At 42.8% G+C, this 13,892-nt stretch overlaps 1 protein-coding gene across 3 annotated transcripts in view; it reads right to left on the reverse strand.

The window, feature by feature from the left end:
* The window catches only part of LOC106075273 (sodium-coupled monocarboxylate transporter 1-like), a 28,098-nt gene extending 25,967 nt beyond the window's left edge, over positions 1-2,131 (reverse strand). For all 3 annotated transcript variants that reach the window (XM_056038120.1, XM_056038111.1, XM_056038127.1), the window contains exon 1: positions 1,163-2,131. In XM_056038120.1, the coding sequence (XP_055894095.1) occupies positions 1,163-1,351 (189 nt within the window). In that variant the 5' untranslated portion in view covers positions 1,352-2,131. The remainder of the gene's footprint in view (positions 1-1,162) is intronic.
* Positions 2,132-13,892: the final 11,761 nt, after the last annotated feature.

Below are 13,892 nucleotides of genomic sequence, written 5' to 3' on the forward strand. Positions count from 1 at the left end.
CTACATAAGACTCTACACACAATGTCTTCCAGTCCAGTCCAGCTCAGAGCTACATAAGACTCTACACACAATGTCTTCCAGCCCAGCTCAGTGCTACATAAGACTCTACACACAATGTCTTCCAGTCCAGCTCAGTGCTACATAAGACTCTACACACAATGTCTTCCAGCCCAGCTCAGTGCTACATAAGACTCTACACACAATGTCTTCCAGTCCAGCTCAGTGCTACATAAGACTCTACACACAATGTCTTCCAGTCTAGTCCAGCTCAGTGCTACATAAGACTCTACACACAATGTCTTCCAGCCCAGCTCAGTGCTACATAAGACTCTACACACAATGTCTTCCAGTCCAGTCCAGCTCAGTGCTGCATAAGACTACACACAATGTTCAATAACGTTTATTTGTTTCTTCAACTCTGGACTGAACCCAAAGAACTCCCGCTGAAAGTCTGTTCAAGAGTCTGCAAACTAAATACAGGAATTATAAAAAAAAAGAAATTATAATATAAGTAATTATTCTTTTCCCTTTGACCCATTCAGAATTACATTTCACTCTTAGAAATTGACGGTGTAGCTCGTGTTTTTAGTTGAACGGGTTAAACAGAGGCAATAAACTCAAGTCAAACTTTGTGCTATTCTCTCAAATCCACGGGTGGTGGCGTAGGTGGCCTGTAAAAAATGTTTGTTAGTTGGTGTACATGTTTCGGATGTTCCTTCAGGGTTGAAAATAATTGACTTCCTAGTGTAAGCCTCCCGCAGGACGGGGGGGGGGGCAGCGGACAGGGTAGGCAACATCGAGAAGTCCGAACGACAGTCCAATGCGTATACCGCACAACTAGGCAGCCACATATTCTACAGACTCCGCAATGATCTAAGTAATATTCTTGCCATGGTCTTTCAATGACCTTGGTCAAACGATGTTGATTTCTACTTTCTATATATACACATGAGTCTGATATTTTGACAAAGCGCCTATTTATTAGAAACCCACTTGACCTGTTTATCCAACCGTAGCACCAGCTACAATCACTGGCATGCATACCACGTTATTTGTCTCCCTTGCTATCGACATTTTGAATTCAATGTCAAGCTAACGACCGAGAGTGTAGTAAGTTAGTAACCTTGACAACCAGACTGTCATTGAGAGATCAAACACTTACTGCGAATGTCGCAAAGATTGACAAGGCCACAGGAAGCATTGACATCTTTCTCCCGCCCAATAAATATTCATCCCGATTCGATTTTTTTGCGTCTTTAATGGCGAAAAAAACTCCAATGGCCAGTGGAATAAATAACATGACTGCAGAAACCACATAGTCGGCTATCTGTAGGCTGACATTAGTGCTCATTTCTTCTCAATCAAGAAAAATAAACACAACACAAATTGAGACTAGAATTCACAAAGTCAGTAAGATGTGTCCCTTGAATCTAAGAATAGTTAACTTGAGCACGTCACATACAGACGTGACTAAAAAACAAAACAACAGGTTAGCAAACAAAAAACAAAGTCTATGGCATCGGTGCATCATTTTGTTAGTTATCTAGATCTAGTTCATTTTCCCTTCATGCTCTACAGGCCTAAACGAAATCTAGGCCTTTTAGATAAAAGTAAATTCAAGTCGTTTACATACACAGGTGGGACAGACTCTTCATTCCATAAGTTAGGAAACAAAAAAAGTTTTACGTCATTAATGATCTGAGAGTTCTCAAATTGTGGGAAAGGTATCCAAGGGGGCATCGGTACGTCAGTTAGGAGCACCAGGAAGGAATGTCAAGCAACGTTGCTACTGATTGTTAACATTTTCTGTTTGCATGTCCGCTGGTGAATAAGAATCACATTGTTACGTGAGTAGTCATACTTTGCATGATAGATTTTTTAAAAAGGTGGAGAAACACTGAAACGCTGGATCTGAACATGATGTGATGGTGTATGTACAAATTTATACAAGATAATACATCTACGTGAAACAAGGACAGAAGCAAACAAGATGGTAATATTAAGTCTGTCTGTCAGTTCTAGTATTTGAACATTTTGTGAACATAGATTACATTTCATTACGTGTTCATCTCTCAAATTAGTTTGTGTGCAGAAACGATTTATTTTACATCTATATAAAGATAATACTGTTATTTTACATCTATAAAGATAATACTGTTATTTTACATCTATAAAGATAATACTGTTATTTTACATCTATATAAAGATAATACTGTTATTTTACATCTATAAAGATAATACTGTTATTTTACATCTATAAAGATAATACTGTTATTTTGCATCTATAAAAATAATACTTGTTATTCACACCTATAGACTTGATACTGTTTTTTTTTATTTAAAGAGTTGATTGTTATTTTACATGTATAGAATACATTCTGTACAATCAGAACTTAAGTTACATAGTGTGACAGGTGGGGAAATATGACGTGTGTTTGGCGCGTTTAATGTCTAGGGGATGATTATTTTTAAAGCTATCACACTCCAACCAGTCAGCATATATATCGGGAGCAGGCACGCAACGAGACAAGCAATGAGAGAAAGATACAAAGTTAAAATGAAGAATATTTATTTACATAAATATTTACATATAATAATAAAAAGGGGGAGGGTTTGCTTCTATCTCTAATTAGTAATGTATTTTGATCATCACTCTTGCACTTAATAAGAGAACATGTCACTTTATCCTCTGACTTAGCTGGTTGTCCTGTTGATGTCGCAGCTGGCTGTGTCCTGGCTTGAGGTTCTGCAGCTGGAGGTGGCGCTCTAGCGGATAGAGGGACGCCGGTGATTCAGTTCTTGTGGAGTCTCAATCCAAAGTTCTGATATCTGTAGTGGGCACAGTAGGGCTGGTGGCCGGCTACCGTGGGCACAAGGTTACTGCGGGCAGAGCTGATCTGCCGTGGGCAGCGTAATGAGCAGGATCTGTCCAGTGAGTTGCAGAGGGTTGGCGTAGCTATGACGTCTCACACAGATCTGGGTCTATAGGGACGTCGCACCTAACAAGTTGACAGGTGGGCTGTCGAATAGGCGGGCAAGTCCGATAGCGCCAAGTAGTAGAGTTGAGTAGTGTCGAGTAGACACTGAACAGCAAATGGCAAATAGGCAGATCTCAGTAGGAAAGTGCAGTGCTGAATAGCACTCAGCACATAAATAGGTGATTCTCGATAGCAAATAGGCAAGTGCAGCGCTGAATAGCATTAAGCACATAGGCAGGTAAATAATTCTTGATAGCAAATAGGTGATTAATCCAATAGATAAATAGGCAGACACCTGAGGGAGGCTGCGGATAAATAAAGACAAGTTAGGACATGTCTCTCATACATCTTATCGATGCCCTCGACTGAGGTGCATTCTTCAGATTAGTAAAATTGCTTCTGAGCACAAAAGGGGAGATGATGACAAATGGGATTTGGAAAAATTGATGGCTGATAGTAGCAATATACAAATGTACGTAAAAGGGAAAACAACAATCTCAAATAAACAACACAAGTTGTAAGAGGGAAAGGAGGGGGGGGGAGGGAAATGGGCGGTGGTCAGCGACCAAGACGGTTTGTTTACACACGACCGTCGGCCGAGAACAATGGAGCGCGCTTGAATGGAGAGTGTGTCCGTTCAAGGGGCGCAACTCTCGTTAGAGTAAAATGACTACAGGGGGGATAATTCATATATCTTCTCTAAACGCAGTATCAGTGCGCTAGTAAAATTATCACGGTTGTCAGCCGAGATAAAGAAAATAAAATAAGATGTACAAATATATACATGGTTGCATCAACGGTCAATTGAGCAACGTAGCATCAATAGATTAATGCAATTCATAAATACATACATAGGACATGTTTATGTTTTCTACTTACGCCAGTGAGAAATACACAACGCAATAATTAAATATAAATGAAATAATAAAATACACATAATAGTCTCCAAAGTAACTAAGATGGAACTTGTGATTAAGTTCGGCTTACCACCAGGTATTCCTCTAGGAGTGAGAATAAATGAAGTAGTCCAGACACGATTGCTCAGATATAATGAGAAAGGAGAGAGAGTCTGACTTGATCTAATCTACCTTATATATATAGGCCTGGAAAATGTGGGCGGAAACAGGAAATGTCGTAGGCTCAGAATTATCTTACACGTGGGTGAATTAGACTGGAGATGGGAGTCGCACCTTGGAACGACGAGAGGCGCTTTGACTCGAGTAATCTCCTAGATCAAAGAGAGACGTGGGAGAAAGTGGGGGGAGTATTGACTTGCATTCCACACAAGGTGGTGTCAACTGCGCCCGTCAGACATCCGGCCGGTACGATCAAAGAGAATGTGTCTATCTTTACCCCGGTCAAGGGAAGATAAGCCGAAAGACGCGGCCTAGCTATCTCCAATGTGGTCAACTAAGTCTAACCTGGAGAGGAAAGAGTGGTGCGGGTGAAGAATTTGGAGGTAGGATGGGGAAATAACTAAAATAAAATAAATAAATAATGAATAATAATAATTAATGCTGTGATAAAATTGAGTGACTCTGACAGCGAGTTTTTGACTTGTCACATATAGTTAATACTGTTTAGCTATTATTAGAATGATAGATATAGAGTTTATAGCCTACTGTATCAGTTATTTCAGAACTACAGTCAAATGTTTTCATTTAACGATAGTTAGGTCAGTTTGCTTAATTCTTTTTCGGGACGTTCAAATGTACTGATACACTGTAGTGGCCTTGAAATGTACTGATACACTGTAGTGGCCTTGAAATGTACTGATACACTGTAGTGTCCAAGAAATGTACTGATACATTGTAGTGGCCTTGAAATGTACTGATACACTGTAGTGGCCTTGAAATGTACTGATACACTGAAGTGGACTTGAAGTGTACTGATACACTGTAGTGGCCTTGAAGTGTACTGATACACTGTAGTGGCCTTGAAATGTACTGATACACTGTAGTGACCTTGAAATGTACTGATACACTGTAGTGGCCTTGAACTGTACTGATACACTGTAGTGGACTTGAAATGTACTGATACACTGTAGTGGCCTTGAAATGTACTGATACACTGTAGTGTCCAAGAAATGTACTTATACACTGTAGTGGACTTGAAATGTACTGATACACTGTAGTGGCATTGAACTGTACTGATACACTGTAGTGGCCTTGAAATGTACTGATACACTGAAGTGGACTTGAAGTGTACTGATACACTGTAGTGGCCTTGAAGTGTACTGATACACTGTAGTGGCCTTGAAATGTACTGATACACTGTAGTGACCTTGAAATGTACTGATACACTGTAGTGGCCTTGAACTGTACTGATACACTGTAGTGGACTTGAAATGTACTGATACACTGTAGTGGCCTTGAAATGTACTGATACACTGTAGTGTCCAAGAAATGTACTTATACACTGTAGTGGACTTGAAATGTACTGATACACTGTAGTGGACTTGAAATGTACTGATATACTGTAGTGACCTTGAAATGTGCTGATATACTGTAGTGGCCTTGAAATGTACTGATACACTGAAGTGGACTTGAAGTGTACTGATACACTGTAGTGGCCTTGAAGTGTACTGATACACTGTAGTGGCCTTGAAATGTACTGATACACTGTAGTGACCTTGAAATGTACTGATACACTGTAGTGGCCTTGAAATGTACTGATACACTGAAGTGGACTTGAAGTGTACTGATACACTGTAGTGGCCTTGAAGTGTACTGATACACTGTAGTGGCCTTGAAATGTACTGATACACTGTAGTGACCTTGAAATGTACTGATACACTGTAGTGGCCTTGAACTGTACTGATACACTGTAGTGAACTTGAAATGTACTGATACACTGTAGTGGCCTTGAAATGTACTGATACACTGTAGTGTCCAAGAAATGTACTTATACACTGTAGTGGACTTGAAATGTACTGATACACTGTAGTGGCCTTGAACTGTACTGATACACTGTAGTGGCCTTGAAATGTACTGATACACTGTAGTGACCTTGAAATGTACTGATACACTGTAGTGGCCTTGAACTGTACTGATACACTGTAGTGGACTTGAAATGTACTGATACACTGTAGTGGCCTTGAAATGTACTGATACACTGTAGTGTCCAAGAAATGTACTGATACACTGTAGTGGACTTGAAATGTACTGATACACTGTAGTGGCCTTGAAATGTACTGATACACTGTAGTGTCCAAGAAATGTACTTATACACTGTAGTGGACTTGAAATGTACTGATACACTGTAGTGGACTTGAAATGTACTGATATACTGTAGTGACCTTGAAATGTGCTGATATACTGTAGTGGCCTTGAAATGTACTGATACACTGAAGTGGACTTGAAGTGTACTGATACACTGTAGTGGCCTTGAAGTGTACTGATACACTGTAGTGGCCTTGAAATGTACTGATACACTGTAGTGACCTTGAAATGTACTGATACACTGTAGTGGCCTTGAACTGTACTGATACACTGTAGTGGACTTGAAATGTACTGATACACTGTAGTGGCCTTGAAATGTACTGATACACTGTAGTGTCCAAGAAATGTACTTATACACTGTAGTGGACTTGAAATGTACTGATACACTGTAGTGGACTTGAAATGTACTGATATACTGTAGTGACCTTGAAATGTGCTGATATACTGTAGTGGCCTTGAAATGTACTGATACACTGAAGTGGACTTGAAGTGTACTGAAACACTGTAGTGGCCTTGAAGTGTACTAATACACTGTAGTGGCCTTGAAGTGTACTGATACACTGTAGTGACCTTGAAATGTACTGATACACTGTAGTGGCCTTGAACTGTACTGATACACTGTATTGGCCTTGAACTGTACTGATACACTGTAGTGGCCTTGAAATGTACTGATACACTGTAGTGGCCTTGAAATGTACTGATACACTGTAGTGGACTTGAAGTGTACTGATACACTGTAGTGGCCTTGAAATGTACTGATACACTGTAGTGACCTTGAAATGTACTAATACACTGTAGTGGACTAGAAGTATACTGATACACTGTAGTGGACTTGAAATGTACTGATACATTGTAGTGGACTTGAAGTGTACTGATACACTGTAGTGGACTTGAAGTGTACTGATACATTGTAGTGGCCTTGAAATGTACTGATACACTGTAGTGGCCTTGAAATGTACTGATACACTGTAGTGGACTTGAAGTGTACTGATACACTGTAGTGGCCTTGAAATGTACTGATACACTGTAGTGACCTTGAAATGTACTGATACACTGTAGTGGACTAGAAGTATACTGATACACTGTAGTGGACTAGAAGTATACTGATACACTGTAGTGGACTAGAAATATACTGATACACTGTAGTGGACTTGAAGTGTACTGATACACTGTAGTGGACTAGAAGTATACTGATACACTGTAGTTACCTTGAAATGTACTGATACACTGTAGTGGACTTGAAGTGTACTGATACACTGTAGTGGACTTGAAATGTACTGATACACTGTAGTGGCCTTGAAATGTACTGATACACTGTAGTGGACTAGAAGTATACTGATACACTGTAGTGGACTTGAAGTGTACTGATACACTGTAGTGGACTAGAAGTATACTGATACACTGTAGTGGCCTTGAAATGTACTGATACACTCTTGTGGACTTGAAGTGTACTGATACACTGTAGTGGCCTTGAAATGTACTGATACACTGTAGTGACCTTGAAATGTACTGATACACTGTAGTGGACTAGAAGTATACTGATACACTGTAGTGGACTAGAAGTATACTGATACACTGTAGTGGACTAGAAGTATACTGATACACTGTAGTGGACTAGAAGTATACTGATACACTGTAGTGGACTAGAAGTATACTGATACACTGTAGTGGACTAGAAGTATACTGATACACTGTAGTGGACTAGAAGTATACTGATACACTGTAGTGGACTAGAAGTATACTGATACACTGTAGTGGCCTTGAAATGTACTGATACACTGTAGTAGCTGTGACAAGTCAAAAACTCGCTGTCAGGTCACTCTAAATTATCACAGCATTAATTATTATTTTTCATTATTTATTTATTTTATTTTAATTATTTCCCCATCCTACCCCTAAACTATTCACCCGCCACACCTTTTCCGCTCCAGGCTAGACTTAGTTGACCACATTGGAGATAGCTAAGGCGCGTCCTTTCATTTATCTGCCCTTGATCGGGGAAAGGTAGACACACAATCTCTTTTGTCTTGCCCGCCGGATGTCTGGAGGACGGTCGCGGTTGACCCCACCTTGGTTTGAATGCAAGCTAATCCTTCTCCCCCCCCCCATCTCTCACGTCTCTCTTTGATCTAAGAGATTACCCTGGTCAACGCACCGCGTGATATTCCAAGGTGCGACTCCCACCTCGAGTCAAATCCACCCACGTGTAAGCTAATTCTTAGCCTAGGACATTTCCGGTGTCCGCCCACACTTTTCAGGCATATATATATAGTAAACCAACTCAAATCACCCTCTCTTTCTCATTCGAGCTGAGCTATCGAGTCTGGACTATATCACTTATCCTTTCTCCTAGAGGAATACCTGGTGGTAAGCCGAACTTTATCACAAGTTCCATCTTAATTACTTTTGTATATTTCCATTGGATTTTATCATGTGGATTTTGCCTAGTTCATTTATATTTAATTAGTGCATTGTGTATTTCTCACTGGCGTAAGTAGAAAACATAAACATGTCCTATGTATTTATTTATGTATTGCATTAATCTATTAATGCTACGTTGCTCAATTGATCGTTGATGCAACCATGTATATATTTGTACATCTTAGTCTATTTCCTTTATCTCGGTTGACCGCCTTGATAATTTTACTAGCGCACTGATACTGCGTCTAGTGAAGAAATATGAATTATCCCCCCCCCCTTCTTTGTGTAAGGAATTATCTCCCCTGTAGTCATTTTACTCTTATGAGAGTTACCCCGCTTGAACGGACACACTCTCCATTCAAGCGTGCTCCATTGTTCTCGATCGACGGTCATATGTAAACATACCGTCAGGATCGCTGACCACCGCCCAATCCCCCCCCCCTTTTCTTTCTCTATCCACCTGTGTTGTTTATTTGAGATTATTATTTCCCCTTCTATGTACATTCTTATATTATTATTTCCCCTTTTATGTACATTTCTATATTGCTACTATCTGCCATCTATTTTCCAAATCCCATTTTTCATCATCTCCCCTGTATGCTCTAAAGCAATTTTACCAATCTGACGAATGCACCTCAGTCGAGGGCATCGATAAGATGCATGAGAGACATGTCCTAACTTGTCTTTATTTATCCGCAGCCTCCCTCAGGTGTCTGCCTATTTATTGGATCACTTACCTGCCTATTTGCCTACTGGCCTATCTATGTGCTTAGTGCTAATCAGCGCTGCACTTGCCTAGTTGCTATCAAGAATCACCTATTGCCTAGTTATTGGATCAACGATCTACTTACCTGCAGTTGTGCTTAGTGCTATTCAGCGCTGCATTTGCCTACTGAGATCTACCCAACTCTACTACTTGGCGCTATCGGCATTGCCCGCCTATTCGACAGCCCACCTGTCAAGCTATTAGGCGCGACGTCCCTATAGAGTCAGATCTGTGCGAGACGTCATAGCTACGCCAACCCTCTGCAACTCACTGGACATATCCTGTTACTCACACTGCCCACGGCAGATCAGCTCTGCCCGCAGTAACCTTGTGCCCACGGTATCCGGCCACCCGCCATACTGTGCCCACTACAGATACTAGAACTTGGGACTGAGACTCCACAAGAACTATATCGCCGGCGTCCCTCTATCCGCTAGAGCGCCACCTCCAGCTGCAGAACCTCAAGCCAGGACCCAGCCAGCTGCGACTTCAACAGGACAACCAGCTAAGTCAGAGGACAAAGTGACATACTCTCTTATTATGTGCAAGAGTGATGATTAAACATAGAATATACTAGAGATAGATGCAAACCCTCCCCCTTTTTATTATTATATGTATATTTATGTAAATAAATATCCTTTATTTTAACTTTTGTATCTATCTTTCATTGCTTTGTCTCGTTGCGTGTCTGCTCCCGATTCATATGCTGATAAGTGGGGGTGTGATAGCATTAAAAATAATCATCCCCTAGACATTAAACGAGCCAAACACACGTCACATTTCCCCCACCTGTCACATTTTGGCGAGCCCGTCCGTGGATTTAACCCATTAGTACAGCAGGCACGAACAAGCAGCAATAACTAAATTTCCTATCAATATTTTTTTTTTCCAAAGTATCATCACTTCGCATTATCAAGAGTGTCACTTCTGTCATATTTTATTTATTATTATTATTGCATTTCATGTGTAATATTTTCTTGCAGGAACTTTGTGATTAACATAGGCAGACACCACATTCCTTTTGCACTCTTCCCTATAACTTCCAAGTAATTGCTTTCAGCAGCTCCTTCCTCGTCTCCACCTCTTACTCTACTTCTGCTTTATCCCCCTCATTACCCACCCCTCATCATTATGGCCAGCGGCACACGCTCGAAAGCGGACTCTGACATGAAGCAGAAAATGGCTGAATTGAAGGAGTTTGCGGCCACCTTATTTGACGATGAGGCAGAACGGAAAGAATTTGTGAGAGCACGATTTGAGGCGTTTGAAAGAGAAGAAGAAAAAAGAAAGGAAGACGAAAAGGAAGAAAGAAGATTAGCAAGGGAGCATGAACTAGCGATGAAGGATAAGGATAATGAAATAGCTAAAGAAAGAGAAAGAAAGGAAGCTGAAATAGCTATCGCCAAAGAAAGAGAAAGAAAGGAAGCTGAAATAGCCATAGCTAAAGAAAAAGAAGTCACAGAGAGAGAAAAGGAGCAACAAATTACAGCGAGAGAAAAGATAGCCGCGGACAAAGAGAACGAGGCCGCCCGCCAGGCTTCTTCCGAGTCCCGCCCGGCTAGCCCAGCCTCCTTTCAAAGTTCCTTGAACGGTCTACCCCACATGCCAATGGAGCACTTTGACGACAAGACAGAGAACATCGAAGTTTATCTTGTCCGTTTTGAGGAAGTAGCACGCTTTTACGGTCTGCCAGAGGAGAAATGGTGCTTCCGGTTATCCCAATGCCTCCGAGGCAAAGCCTACGAGGTTTACTCCAAACTTCCCTCCGGCCAGAGAGAGGACTACACAGCCCTCAAACAGGCGCTACTCGTCCAGTTCGAGTTGACCGCCGAGGCCTACCACAAAAAGTTCAGAAGTTCCCGCCTCGAACGCAGAGAGACCTACGGCAACCTCTGCGAGAGGCTGGACAAGTACCTTGTCAGGTGGCACGCCCTCAGCCAATTGCCAGAGACTTTTGATGGCCTAGCATGCCTCATACTCTCTGAGCAGCTGTTGGAATGCATGTCCCCAGAGGTCAGAGTTTATGTCAGGGAGCAACAAGCGACCGCGCCCGCTGACATAGCTTCCGCCGCTGACCGGTACTTGAACGCCCGTAAGGACTTAAAAGGTAAAGCAACCGCGACAGACCAGCAAACAGACCAACCAACTTCTCCTGCTCAATCCAACCTTGCTCCTAATACTCCCCAGCACAACCAGGCACCAGGCCGGCAATCAGCCCCTCATAACTACAATAACCGCCCCAACCATCAGTCTCGCTATAACCAGCCCAACTACTCTCAGCGTGACTTACGTCATAGCGCGCGTGACAGTAGACCCACTCCACAACGGCAGCAGCAGGCCCCACGGACCCTATCTACGGTGACGCCAGTCTCTCAACCCTCCGCGATCGATCCTTCTGACCAACCGGAGGAGGACACATACTTCGTCTCCACGATGGCCGTGGTTCCTCAACCCACTGCCATTGATCTCGGCCAACCAGAACTCCCACCAGTGCTACCTCACCCCATCTCTTCTCCTCCGGGAGTAGAGAACATTTTGGCCAACGGTGTCGAAGTTTTGGGCCTCTACGACTCAGGCTGTTCGTTCGGCGCGGTTATCAATAAGAAGCTGATTGACCCATCGGATCTCACTGGTGGAACAGTGACAATCCAGTCTATTGACCGTGGCACTCCTCCGCAGGTTCTACCTGTCGCGAGGGTGCACGTGGAGTGCAGATACGTACATGGCACCATCGACGCCGCCGTTATGGACACGCCAGTGTATGACTTCATTCTAGGCTCCAAATATGTTCCTCTTGGAGAAGTCAACAAGCCATACTTTTCTCTGCCCGTCGGTAGATCGGCGAAGCAGGAACGTGGCAGCAACCAGCTGGTTGGAAGCCCTGGTCGCCACACTCACCCGCCCGGTCCTGACTCATCAGCGAAGCTCAAACCACTTTGCCCTGGCTTTGACACTGCTAGGAAGTCACGAGTTAAAGTGTGCCCGCGCACTCGTGAGGGTCTACTTGACCCAAGCTACTCAGCCAAAATTAAGCAACATTCCTCTGACTTTGACAGTGTCAGAATGCCCCGAGGTAAGATTAAATTTTGCTCTCGTGGACTCACTCCTCTCCATGGCTCATCAGCCACTACTCCGAATCAACCTCTCCCTGGCATTGATAGTGTCAGGAAGTCCCGAGGTAAGCCGAACTTTCGCGCTCGTGAAAACACTCCTCACCATGGCTCCTCAGCCACCATTCAATATCGACCTTCCCCTGGCATTGACCATGTCAGGAAGCCACGATGTAAGCCACATTATTGCACTCGTGGGGACGTTCTCCGGCAGAACTCCACATTCTTTATCAGGCCACTCTTCCCTGACATTGATCGTGTCAGACGATACCGAGGTAAGCTGACTACTTACTCTCGTAAAGAAGCGCCTCACAGCGGCTTCGGAGGTAAGCCCCAACGAGCACACGAGCCTTGGGCACCCCGCCTAAGCCCTAATCACACTCCCCAACCCGCCCCAGGAAGGAATTATTACTCACCCAATCGCCCAATCTATTCTCCCAAGCAACCCCATATGTTTCACTCAGGTGACTACATACACAGGGACGGGAAGTAGACCACGGACAGACTTGGACAGACTCTCCTCCTGGCATGGCTATCCCTTTATTTTTCCAGATTTTTTTTTCTAATGCTGTGATAACAACTGATCTTAAAGTTAGAGTGACATCAGTCTGCTCGCACTTTATGGATCTTCTGCGATAGATCCATCTTGGCGGCGGCGTATGTGACAAGTCAAAAACTCGCTGTCAGGTCACTCTAAATTATCACAGCATTAATTATTATTTTTCATTATTTATTTATTTTATTTTAATTATTTCCCCATCCTACCACTAAACTATTCACCCGCCACACCTTTTCCGCTCCAGGCTAGACTTAGTTGACCACCTTGGAGATAGCTAAGGCGCGTCCTTTCATTTATCTGCCCTTGATCGGGGAAAGGTAGACACACAATCTCTTTTGTCTTGCCCGCCGGATGTCTGGAGGACGGTCGCGGTTGACCCCACCTTGGTTTGAATGCAAGCTAATCCTTCTCCCCCCCCCCCCCATCTCTCACGTCTCTCTTTGATCTAAGAGATTACCCTGGTCAACGCACCGCGTGATATTCCAAGGTGCGACTCCCACCTCGAGTCAAATCCACCCACGTGTAAGCTAATTCTTAGCCTAGGACATTTCCGGTGTCCGCCCACACTTTTCAGGCATATATATATAGTAAACCAACTCAAATCACCCTCTCTTTCTCATTCGAGCTGAGCTATCGAGTCTGGACTATATCACTTATCCTTTCTCCTAGAGGAATACCTGGTGGTAAGCCGAACTTAATCACAAGTTCCATCTTAATTACTTTTGTATATTTCCATTGGATTTTATCATGTGGATTTTGCCTAGTTCATTTATATTTAATTAGTGCATTGTGTATTTCTCACTGGCGTAAGTAGAAAACATAAACATGTCCTATGTA

Source organism: Biomphalaria glabrata, chromosome 1 (genome assembly GCF_947242115.1).
Source record: "Biomphalaria glabrata chromosome 1, xgBioGlab47.1, whole genome shotgun sequence".
In the NCBI taxonomy this organism is placed as follows: Eukaryota; Metazoa; Mollusca; class Gastropoda; family Planorbidae; genus Biomphalaria; species Biomphalaria glabrata.